The 12292-nt window shown below is 50.1% G+C and overlaps 1 protein-coding gene and 1 long non-coding RNA gene across 7 annotated transcripts in view; one reads left to right on the top strand and one right to left on the bottom strand.

Annotated features, from left to right (window-relative positions):
• Positions 1-2211: 2211 nt before the first annotated feature.
• Positions 2212-12292, bottom strand: part of Slco2a1 (solute carrier organic anion transporter family, member 2a1) — an 80422-nt gene continuing 70341 nt past the window's right edge. For 4 of the 5 annotated variants that reach the window (XM_087560427.1, XM_087560428.1, XM_087560431.1 and 1 more), the window contains 4 exons: positions 10225-10388; positions 7539-7603; positions 4942-5065; positions 2212-4171 (listed from right to left, as the gene is read on the bottom strand). In XM_087560427.1, coding sequence (XP_087416553.1) covers positions 4051-4171; positions 4942-5065; positions 7539-7603; positions 10225-10388 — 474 coding nt within the window. In that variant the 3' untranslated portion in view covers positions 2212-4050. 5 annotated transcript variants of the gene reach the window in all.
• LOC148004326 (uncharacterized) lies at positions 7669-11970 on the top strand. 2 transcript variants are annotated; one of them, XR_015628018.1, is made up of 5 exons: positions 7669-8622; positions 8704-8854; positions 9345-9551; positions 9925-10790; positions 11061-11348. It is a non-coding gene; the product is annotated as an uncharacterized LOC148004326 (long non-coding RNA). The 2 variants fall into 2 exon arrangements; XR_015628019.1 differs by lacking the exon at positions 9345-9551 and having other exon boundaries at positions 7737-8622; positions 11061-11970.

Raw genomic sequence — 12292 nt, 5'->3', positions numbered from 1 at the left:
GGCAAAGGATGGACATTTTTTCCCTCCAATGTTTAGCTCCCGTGGCTGGGAAAGATAGGATTTTTTTTCTGGATTTGCAAAGATTGTTCTCTCCAAACCCCCCCACCCCCACCCCAGTGCCAATCTCTCTGGGAAGCTGCAATACAATATTTTACTATCAAGTAACAGTAATTCGGGACCCAGCTTAGCTGCATCTCTCCATCTTTGAAAGTGTTGAAGGCAAATACAACATGGCTTTGTTTCTTAAGCAAGAACGTGATAACCAGTTACCAGATGGGCTATTCCCACAAAGGTCTGTCTGCTCCGTTCTCACTGCTCTGCTTCTCCAAGTCCTCTCCTCTTTGTCCCTTTTCTCCACAGCTGGTCTTTAACTTGTGGTGCCCAGAGGGCTCTCTGGATCTTGTTGGATGAATAGTTAGCAATGTTCTTGGAATGCTTGAATAGAGGGTGGATAATTGATATTACCTGGACCCCCCCAGCCTCTATCGCTCAACCTACATGACCTTAAAGAGATGCTTCCACTTCCCTCTCACAAGTCAACGAACTTCAGTGGGAAGCGGGGGTGGGGGTGTTCTCACTACCTAAGACTCTCCCTAACTTCAGAATGACTTAAAAGGAGAGAGGGGCTTGGGCAGTCAGAAAGACTGGGTTTTCTGTTAAAGCTCTCTGCTGGCTGTTTCTCTGATTTTGGAGTTCTCTCCACCTTTCCTTTCCTTTCTTTTCTTTCCTTTCCTTTCCTTTCCTTTCCTTTCCTTTTCTTTCTTTCCTTTCCTTTCCTTTCCTTTCCTTTTCTTTCTTTCCTTTCCTTTCCTTTCTTTCCTTTCCTTTCCTTTCCTTTCCTTTTCTTTCTTTCCTTTCCTTTTCTTTCTTTCCTTTCCTTTCCTTTCTTTCCTTCCCCTGCTCTTTCTTTTTCATTGAGACAAGGTCTCACTATGTAGCCCTGGCTGTCCTGGAGCTCCTTATGTAGACCAAGCTGGCCTCGAACTCTCACAGATCCAGTTGTCTCTGCCTCTCAGGTGCTGGGATTCAAGGTGTGCTCCACACGCTTAGGATTCTCTATTTTCAAATAGACTAGTGCGGCTTCCATCACAAGCTGTGATGAGGATCCTACCTGAGGCTTTGGACCAAAGGATGCTGGATAGATATCTCTCTCTTCCAAAGGATGGCAAACCCTTCACTTCCTGGTTCTCCGGTTCCCTCCTTGTGAGGCTGGATGGTGCAAGTGGAGTGATGGAGTGGTAAAGGGGGAAGGGTTTCCTAGGTTGGGTGGGGCAGCAGGGAATGATATAGCTATGGTTGTGCCCAGGAATGGGACTTTGCCTGAGTCAGACTCTACAGGATTTCTAAGCTCCACAGAGAAGCAAGGAGAAGAGATCAAAGACCTACTATGGCCTTCTTAAATGTAAAGGCACCATTGGTGGTTAATCCTCATGGTTGATTTGACTGGATTTGGCTCTATGCATGGGAGACCCACATCACACAGGGCTCAGGGGCTACCTTCATCTCCTTGGAAAATGAGGTTTCTGGATTCCTTTTACAGTCGCAGAAAGGGACTTAGACTTTGTGAAGAGTGTTCCTGCATTGTTTTATGTATATGAGTGCTCTATCTGCATGTACGTCCACATGCCAGAAAAGGGCAGCAGATCCCGTTATAGATTGTGTGAGCCACCAGGTGGTTGCTGGGAATTGAACTCAGATCCTCTGGAAGAGCAGTCAGTGCTCCTAATCACTGAGCTGTCTCTGTGGGCCCAAGTGTTCCTGTATTTTAACAGTAGTCTTGAGCATGATACACTCAAGGAAGTCTGTGACACATTGCTCTCTAATTGAAAAAAAAAGTGAGATCTTTAAAGCAGCTCTGCTATTTGAGAGGCAAGATTTGCTGGATCAATTATGACTGTGGTATTCATGGATGTAGTGTTTGTGACTGAGCCCACTTCTGGATATGAACTCAAGGGCAGTGACTGGGCCTCCCAAGAGCCCATTCCCACGAGTCTTTGACACTGGTCTACACAGAAGGCACAAGGGTCCACACAACAACATGCAATGCCTGGGGCCTGCTCAGCACCAGGCAGGTAGCAGGAGAGTGACACGGACTCTGGCGTCCTTGGCTACAGGACTCTAAAGGTTAAAACATGGCTACTTCCTTGTCTATACGGCACAGATTCTGTGTGCTCTCTGACAGGCCCATGCCAGCACAAATTCACAACCAACTTACACCCAGAACATAATTATCATATATTAATAGCAATATAACAGAATAAAGGCTTGTGGGGACAGCCAGTCTTTCAGACATGGATGGAAGGTTGGCGTTCATTGTTGGTGAGGTTGGTTGAAGGCTGTGCCTTCAGCTTCTGGTTAAACTGCAGTGAGTAAGCCCAGGGTTAGTTGCTGAGAATCATGTTGCAAGCAGAACCATCGCACATGCTGAAACTGGCCCACGAGGTTGTGTGGAGGCTCCTCCTTAATACGATCTGTGGAAATGAGCCCGGTGGCTTCGGAAAGAACGCTGCCAGTAACGAAGGCTCCAGGAAGGCTTCGGTCTCAGGAGCTCTGCCATGCTGACATAAACCATTTGGCTTCTCACCGTATAAGGCATTTCTGAAAGGCACTTAAATGTCACAAAGCCAGCTCTCCATCTCAGACACACAGTCAATCCGGTGGAGCCCTGAAGGATGTGGCTGGGTGGTCAGGCCAGGATCTTTTCTGCCAATCTTTGGGTACTTGATATGCTTGGCAAGTATGGGAGTGTGTCCTTGCTGCCCAGCGAGCGCTCTCTGGGAGGAAGCCCTTGTGTGGTTGGAGGTAAGGTTTTCAGGGGAGCTCTCAGAGAACCATACAATATCTCTGTCAAGCACCATTAAACAAAATCATTGGTAGAAGCCTCCTTATTCCTGGACCTCTGCCTTTGCCTCTCCATTGCATAGCAGGGGTGGCCCCCAGCCCAGGCCCACAGAAGGTGCCCATCTCCACCCAGAGGTAGTGAGGAGAAGCTGAGAAAATGCCAACGAACACAATGTGTTTGCAAGCAAGTCAACCTTTTTATGGGCTGCAACTTGTCATCGAGCACAGTGACAAGTGGCATCCATTCTGCTCCACCATTACTCTGGCTGTATCTCAGGTCCCCCCCCCTGCCCCCACACTCCTCTGCACAGGAGCTGAAGTCCAGACAGCGAAGTCCACGTGAGGCACGGTAGAGATCGCCATTTGTGTCTCTGAAGGGAAAGGCCTTGTCTCCACTGTGAGGGTGGGAGACTGGGCCCTTCTTAGGTGGGTTCCTTGTGACTCTGTTGGGTTGAAAGGCAGAAAGAAGCGTATGCCGACGGGAGGATAGGCCTCAGGTTCCTGTGAACAGTTTTGGATGATCCAGCCTTGTTGGTCCCTTCATTCCTCCTCAGATACCGGGGCATAGTTTATAGAGAGGGATACTTCCCAAAATGGTGGTTTCCAAAACAGCCTCGAGGGCACGGCTTTCATGCTAGACGGAATCCAGATGAAAAGTGGACACAGCCAGCTCCCTTAGCCCCGCTGGAGCTGATAAGAAACCAACTACCTGCTTCTCCTCTGGCTCTCCTGGGTGTGGGCAGAGGCAGAGGAGATCCGGGCTGCCTGGCCCAGAAGGCAAGACTCCCTCTTTTCACTCCATTAAGTATTCCTGAGACACTGGTGAAAACAGAGGCCGCCTCATTATGGGCATCTTGTCTGGAGGACGTAGGGCCTACGCTGGGGATACCTTCCAAGGACTTGGAGAAACTAAACTCTCAGGCCCGGTGCTCATTCAGCTCAGTGTACTTCAGGCCTTAAGACTTTAGGCAGAAGAGAAAAGGCAGGTGACTCAAAGGGTGAGTGAACTCTCTCTCATGTGTGTGTGTGTGTGTGTGTGAGAGAGAGAGAGAGAGAGAGAGAGAGAGAGAGAGAGAGAGGAAGAAGAAGGAGGAGGAGGAGGAGGAGGAGGAAGAGGAGGAGGAAGGCATGTTAACATTAGTTAATACAGGTAGGTGTGGAAGGGATAGGATCCAGTCTCTGGGGTGGGGCAGTAGTCCCAGCTGAGGGTCAGATGAGGCCTGAGGTGTTCTCCTGCAGGCTGTATTCCCTGTTCTTCTTCATCCTCCAGCTGATGAAGAAGAGCAGCAGTGTGCCCAAGGCCTTGTAGACCATCTGTAGGCCCAGGTACCTAAGAGGCAAGAAAAGATAGAGATGGTGAGGCCCAGGGACAGCGGGAAATGAATATTGTTTTCACAGTAGCCCAGGAGCTGTGAAGACTGTTACTCAGGTAACGAGCTGTCACCTCCCAGGTGGTCACTGGGGATGGACACATGACACTAGTGATCCTCTGCTCTCTAGTGGAATCACTGATGGGCAGAGGTGACACTGCTGTCCCAGCTGTCTCCAGAGGGGCTCTATCTTTCTGCTGCCCCTCTGCTGGCCTTCTCTACCCGTCCTCAGTATCTCGAACCCTTGCACAGCCCCTGCAAGCCCACCTTCCCCACCATTTCTGAATGATGGATGGCAGCAACAGATTTGGCTCACTGGCATAAGTTGGACTCCCTTCCTGGACCTCTGCTGGGCGCCTTGCTGTGTTCCCCTCTCTCTGAGTGGTGGTGATTGTCTGGTATCGCTCTCAGGCTCCAGGCACCGCTTTACCTTTGGTGAACGTTGTCTGCTGCTATGAGTGGGCTTGTGAAAGACAGTACCTTAGGGGACACCTCAAAGCAGACTCTGCGTCTCCTCATGTGAATGGCTCCTTATATGTCCTCAAATGCCTGCCATGGTAGCCCCTGCTTTCTGTCCATGGCAGAATCTATGGAGATGTCCCCTCCTATCTTGTCTCTTAGAAACCTGACAGCCCCACCACATCCATGAGGTTAAAAAAAAAATGGCCTTTTTCCGTGCTGGGACTATAGGCTTCATCTCCTAGACACCTGTGTGTGTAGGAGCCCTCACCTGTTTCGGAGAGCATCGTTGTCATAATACGCACAGGCCCCTCGTCTCCCTGAGCATAGGTAGTTCCACCGGACACAGGAGGAGTCGATGAGGAGGCCATAAAGGGATGGAGCCGGCAGCCAGGCTGGCAACAATGGGAAAGAGAATTCAGAGATGGATCTGCAGTCAGAGATGCCTGAGCGGCCCCCACCCACACACACCAGTGGCACAGTCCACACATTGCCCTCGGAATCACAGTGACATGGGAAGGCAGAAAACTGCAGTGAAGCTTGAATTCCCCTTTCACTAGAAGGCTTAGGAGAGGAAGGGGAAAGCCTTTCAGAGCAGAACGAATCATAGGGTCAACCTGGTGTCAGCGCAGAAACACTGCACAGTTCTCATGCTCAAGGTTGGCCCCAAGTAGAAATTCGATCTCGAGATGTCCCCAAGTTCTCCCGAAACCTCTGTGGGTGGGCGGACTCATCATAAGGAAGAGCAAGTGAGGGAGGGGACCCCAGAGTTCACTGATGCCCATTTTCACTGAAGTTCAAGTTCCAAGCTTGCCTCCCACTCCAAACTACCCCGCTAGATTAGACAACACCCTTTGGAGACCTTTAAATACCTCACCTTGCTCGGAACACAGGCTGCCAAAATATCCCACACATGAGTGTTAAGAGGAAGTCCGGCGGCAAGCACAATCCGACTTTACTGGGTGCTGAATATTTCAGATACCCACCACCCAACCAAACTCTCTGGTGCTAGCCAAGTTGTGAGCAGCCAGTAGGTCAGAGTGGACTTGTCTAGCAGCCAGTAGGTCAGAGTGGACTTGTCCAGCAGCTAGTAGGTCAGAGTGGACTTGTCAAGGATTTATGTTGTGGATGGGCCATCCCATTCTCAGAAACATGGTGCTAAAAACACCTGACTATCTAGCACCCTGTGAGTTCCTCTTTCTGGAAGAAAGAGGCAATCCAGCCCTGTGTCCCTACCCACATCGAGAAACTCCCAAGAGCAGTCTCTCGGCTCCTGCCCACGTTCCAGTTTCCAGGTGAACAGTGGCTGGAAACTGGCCCTAGTGACACATCCCTAAATAGAAGAGAAGTGAAAGAGAGTTTTCAAGCATACTTCAGTGGGTAACTCTAAACCTGCTGGGGTTTATAAATAGGCAATCTTTTCATCTAACCCAGAGCGAAGCTGTGTTCTTAAGCGATGAGTGGAATCCCTCCAGGCCTGGGTTTTCTAACTATGGTCCCACATAGTCAGTCCTCTGAGCTCAGGTGGAGAAGAAGCAGCAGCAAGTGCTTGGAGCAGCGGGACAGAGAGGGCATCCTCTAGGTCACCAATAGAAGCAGGCCAGAAGGTCCTCTGGGAGGAGTGCCAGGACTCTTTCTCTGCCAGGCATTGGAGTAGTTATAAACCAGCTATAGATGGTAAGTCATAAATATAATACAAGGAGCTGTGCTAACAAACCAGCCTCAACCTGGACAAGATACCCTGTGTCCCTTGTGTGGCCCTAGGAATATGAAAGTTGCCAGTTAGAGGGTTGAGGGTCCATTGGAACTTAGAGACTTTATTACAGGACAAGTGGCTTGTGGCTAAGAAACTCCATTGAAAATGCTGGCTCAGACCCTGTGTAGGCTCCTGCCCATCCAACTTCAGTCAGGATGATGACACACACTGGAAGGCTAATGGGAGCCATGGCAGGGCAAGATCTGACCTGCACCCCTGTACAATACTGCAGAGGGTTTCAGTGATTAAGGTAGGAAGGCGCAGATTGATAGTAACTCATATCCTTCTGCCCGGAATCTCCAAGTCCCCAGCCCTGAAATTCTTAGTACAAAGGTCCTCTGTTAAATTCAATCTCTTTACTTTTGATTACCCATCGTAGCAAGGCCCCATATCAGCGTCTAGTGTTCAGTCTAATGCATGAATGTGGCAAGGGTGTCAAAGGGCAGACCGGAGTTGGCAGGCTTGGAAAGCACCTACTAGTGTCCCCTCACCTCCTAGTCTCTGCATTCAGGGAAGCCAGATGCCTCCTGCTCTCGTGGGCGTTCTCCCTCCCTGTTGGTCTCTGCAGATTGTGTGCATGCACAGCTTGAGTGTTTTTGTGTTCAGATGGGGGGAGGGGGCCGTTGTGTGCTCCAGGCTACTTAAGGACAGACAGCGTTCGGAGGCAGAGGGTCCATCCACAGAAGAGACATTTGTTGAACCGTGGCAGAGGATTGGAGTTTGGAAAACGGGAGGAAAGCCAGGGCTGGGCTCAGTCAGAAACTGCTCTCTCTAGGGCAGGAATGCAAGGTCTTGCTTCCTAGGGCAGATTCTTGGAGAGATATTTAAAAATACCTGCCTTTAACTCTGTTTTCGGCACTCTCCGCTATGACCTTTTCTTACATAATTTAAATTTGGCTTGAATGCTGTAGACAGAATCTTTCCCGATCTCAAGCAATCAGGCAAACTGTCATTTGTCAGGGTTTGGTGCATCTTGCTGTTAGGAATACACAGCTTCTCTATACAGCCAAGATGAGCCGGGGCTTCTCCCAACCCTGCCCTGCCCCACAGAGCCTTTAGATGCTTACGATCCAGGGCCTCTACTCCAGAAGGAAGGCTCTTACGTTACCTACCCAGCAAGCGCATCAACAAGAACTGTACCCCAATGGCAAACGACTTTTCATCCTGGTTCACCACGCTGAAAAGGAAAACAGGAAGTTAGTACCAGGAGGACCTGGAGAGTATGAGGTGTGGGGAATAACCAGACTCAGAGCAGGTCAGAACTGGTCCTCATGGAGTCTGACCAGGCACATGGATGATGAGAGTTATTTGCTGAATGGTTGTTACGGCCATCGTTCTCAAAGCACTGCTGCTGGATCTGAGGCATCGCCCAGACTACATTCAAAATACAGATCCTCAGCCTGGCACCCATCAAACAACGTGGATATGCCAGGAGGGTTGGATGCAAACGTGAGTTTGAGAACCGATAGTCTGTATTGCTTTCAGGACTGTCCAGAGACTTCTTGGAGAGAGAGCAGGCAGGAGAGACCAAGTAGAAAGGAATTTCTGGCTGGATGCTTAGACGGCAGGTCTGAACAACACCCACGGAATGTCTTGTACCCGGAAAAGAGGGCCCTGGGCTATCAGCTTCTGTGCAGATCTGAAACAATTCCTTGCCCTGGGCCAGCTTCGTAAGGTGTGACTTGAGCAGCTGCATAGGATGCCACTGTCAGAAAGGCCCAGCTTCGGATTATGTATGTCTCGGAACTCTTAATGAATCAGAAGTCAGAAAGGCTCTACATGTGCACCGGGCCCTATGGTGTCTGTGCGGGGTCCTGCGTCCTATCCTTCCTCCTTCAGGAGGAGGGGGCAGCAAGGCCAGGTGAAGAGGTTCAGCTCTCCTTAGAGAGCTGCCACCTCAACTGGAGAGTGGAAACGAGGGTTGGCATCTGAAACACAGGGTGAGGAGCCCAGAGCAGGGGTAGACGTGCCTGCTGCGTAACCAGACTCCGGCTTCTCCACGCTCTCACCGCGCACACTCCCGGGTGGGTGATTATCATTTGGAAGAGAATTTGGAGCTGGGGACAGAGAGGAAGAGAACCCAGAGGTGACCTGCAGACCCTTGCACGTTATCTTGTAACCACTGTCAAAGTTAGTGAGCATCTGAGAGGCATCCCAGGGCGGTGACCCCGCGGAGAGGGGCTCTTTGGAGTTCAGGTAGGAGAAAGAGGGGCCATCTGGGATCTCCCAGGGCTCAGTGCCTGGAAATCCCGATTGAATGGATGTTCTTTCTCTCAGGGTCAGCTTCCCTCTGATGGCCCCATCCACAATGGGTGCCTGTGACGGCTAATCTTCACGCCAACTTGCCTGCAATCACCTGGGAAACAAACCTCTTGGTGTATCCGAGAGGATGTATCCCGAGGGGGAGGACCTCTGCTGAATGCTCATGGTACTATTTAATAGTTTGGGGTTCTGGGTTGAAAGGAAAGATGCCAGACTGGGATAGAGTGAAATATATACACTAAGAAAGTGTTCTGTTACTAAGTTACATTTTTGGCCTAACATCTGGCCCTTCCTCATTCCTTAACCTTTCGGGGAAATAGATCTTAACAAATATGGAGAACAACAGCCCCCATCTCCTTTTTGAGGTAGGGCAGTGGTCCTCCACCTTCCCAATATCGCAACCCTTTAATACAGTTCCTCATATTGTGGTGACCCCCTCCAACACTAAATTATTTCGTTGCTACTTCCTAACTGTAATTTTGCTACTGTTATGAATTACAATGTAAATTCTGTTATTCCCCCCCCCATAGATGGTCATAGTAGGCAACCCCTGTGGAAGGGTCATTCCACCCCCAGAGAGATTGTTACCTATATGTTGAGAACCTCATTAGGTAAGGTCTCATGTTGCTTAGATTGGCCTGTAACTTATTATATAGGTGAAGAAGACCTTGAACTCCTGGTTCTCTTGCTTCTAAGCCCCGGGTTTACAGGAGACACCCCCCCACCCAGCAGAGGAACTTCTACTTACAAAGCAATTGACCCTGCAACGCAGACACTCACACTTGGACGTGGTTATCACTATCTTCTTTTTGTAGTCAAGAAAACTGAGGCTCATGAGCTCAGGCAACACCTAAGGCACTCAGGTAGAGGCTTTTAAATCTGACAGGGAGTTTCCAACCTCTTGTGTTTCTCCTCCTCTGCTTTCCAAGTAAGCCAATGGGGCTGGGTGGTAGGGAGGCCAGAGAGGCAGGATGTGGTTAGGTGAACTTGGGTGAGACTCCTTTTCTTTTCTTTTGCTTTTTTCCTTTTCCTTCTTGGTAGAATAAGGGTAGGGAGAGGTGCTCTCTAAAAAAACCCTGACTCCACCCTAGTGAGCTTGTCCCTCCAATCTAAGCACTGGGTCTCTAGCCTCCTGTAATTTTCTCATTTTCAGCCATTATCCCACAGCTTTTGCCTTGCAGAATTCTAGAACTTTCCTCAGTTCCCGATTTGCCCACTTCTCCTCTTTCTTTTCAGATTGAAGAACAAGTGAATCTGAATGCATGGCCTGTCTTTAACCCGTGGCTCCGCCTTTTGACAGTTCCGCCATCATGGGCTATGATTTAACTTCCCACGGGTGCCAACAGAGCCACTGTTTCATGGATAGTAGGAGCTCCTCTGGGACTGGGGACTCCTGCCATCCTCTCACCATTAGACACTTGAAAGTTGCTGTTAAGGCCCCCAGGGCCCGTTGAGAGAGGAGAGACTGTAACTGGGAGTCAGGATGTAAAGAGAGGGTGTGGAAGCAGCAGCCAGAGGCTCGGTGGTGTCACTCACCGAAGGACCATCATGTAGAGCGGGTTGTGGGAGATGCAGGCAATGAGCGCCGCAAAGGAAATGAGGAAGATGGACGGGAGCAGTAGCTGCGCGCAGGACGTGGGGCATGAGCCTGTCTTGGCTGACGCCGATCCTCCACTCACACAGCTGCAGTTCAAGTAGATCTTGAAGAACAGGAGAAGCCACGTCATGATTTCACCTCCATATGCGTCACACATCCACATTGCCTCCCACCGATATGAACGAATCCCTCTGCTCTCCCTCCAGCCCTCCAGGGATGGAGGAAAAGCTGAGATGTGAAGACTGATGAGGTCAGATGAGGGTTTTAGAGTACCCAGTAGGGTCCTGACTCTTTCACTGTTTGGGCATTAGAAATGGACTTCACCAAGAGTCCAGCATGGGGGTTGGGGATTTAGCTCAGAGGTAGAGCGCTTGCCTAGCAAGCGCAAGGCCCTGGGTTCGATTCCCAGCTCCGAAAAAAAGAAAAAGAAAAAAAAAAAGAGTCCAGCCTGGGCTGAACTCTTGCAGTCTCCCCAACGTCTCATCGCCCAAGATCCCACCACCAGGTAAAGCACCCTCTGCTCAGAGCCTAGAACTGGGTAGCTCTCCTCCTGGTCCAGCCAGCTGTGGTGACTGTGCAAGTAGTCATGGGAGAAGGCATACTTGGGGAGTAGAGAAAACAGTAACGGAGTCTCTTGAATGCTCTGCAGCACGTCTCATAGAAGAGGCGTGCTTTGACTTAAGAGGAGACCCCCTGCCTCGTCATAATTCTATGTTTTCAACACTCATTTGGTGGCCACTGCTCATCTGGTCCTCTTTGCCTTCCCTCCTTGCAGCGACTGATGGCCCAGTCTACGGTGATGTTGGTGTGAGAGCTGTTGTAGAGCTAGGAGGCCTCCCTCTGTCAGTCAGCGAGACCGCGGCTCTCAAGCTCAGAAGTTCCTAATATGTGATACTGCTGTAACCTCCCGCATCTGGGTCTTAAAATAACAGGACTTTTCCTCCCTTACAATTTATTATTTTTCCCTTGCTATCACGGTAATGGATTTTTATCTTGATGTAGTTGTGCTGTTGTTGGAAGCCTGTCAAGATTATTTCTGGAAGTAGATGAGTCAGAGGTAGGTAAATAAAGATAAGAAAACCACAGAAGCCACCACTCTTCCAGTTAAAAGACAAACTAAGGGACCATCCTGTCTCAGCTCACCCTTCTCTACCTGAGAGCCATGTGCCTTTGCCCATAGTGACAGATGGGAGAGCAGCTTTTCCCTGTCACCTCAGAAGAGGTGGGCGCTAGCCTGGTCCATGGCCTACACATGGGTGCATTCTTTCTATGGGGTATCCTATAGTAATGGCATAGACTTTCCATTGCTCTCATGGGAGGGAGTTCAGAGGGGGAATAATCTACCTCCTAAGCCTGGCTTGTCTGGCCCTGCTCAGCTCCGGGCCTGTCTGTTCCTTGTCCCACTAGCTGGGACACTTGTCGCTTAGCTCCGACCAGGCCTTCCCTCAGCTTCTGTGGTGCACTCCCACCTGGGCTTGGTACCTGTTCTTCCCTCACCTGCAATGGGCTTCCAGGTTTCCATAGGATTCCTCTGCTGTTGGCTCTGGTGTAAGTCACCTCGGGAAGTCCCCCAGTACTTATGGTGTGCATTTATTGGACTGAATGTAAACTGTAAGACCAGGGCTTTCTGTCAACATGACGGTCACGTGCATTCTGTTTACTGACGAATAAACAAGTGACCGGAGGAGTCATTTGCTGTTGGCTGATCCCAGAAGGTCTGGGGCCACTGTCCTCACATATTGACCGACAAATCCCCTGTAGGTTGTCCTGTGAAGGAAACACCTGGCCTTGAACACCAAGTGAGCAGAGCTTTTGTTTCTAATCCTAGATTTGTGCTTACATTTGTGGCTTCAGGTCGATTCTGGCATTCCTGGGAGTTGAGGGCTTGAAGCAAAGGCCTTCAACTGCTGCTCCCAGCACTGGCCTCTTAGGTCCAAGACACAGGGAGCCCTCTGCTCCCAGCCCATGGGACTCTGTAACACGGCCTGACCCCCAGAACTTAGAAGT

This window comes from Rattus norvegicus, chromosome 8 (assembly GCF_021556685.1).
Source record: "Rattus norvegicus strain SHRSP/BbbUtx chromosome 8, alternate assembly SHRSP_T2T, whole genome shotgun sequence".
NCBI classification, from domain to species: Eukaryota; Metazoa; Chordata; class Mammalia; order Rodentia; family Muridae; genus Rattus; species Rattus norvegicus.
Note: the sequence above shows the minus strand (reverse complement) of the source record. Positions and strands in the feature narration are given on the sequence as shown.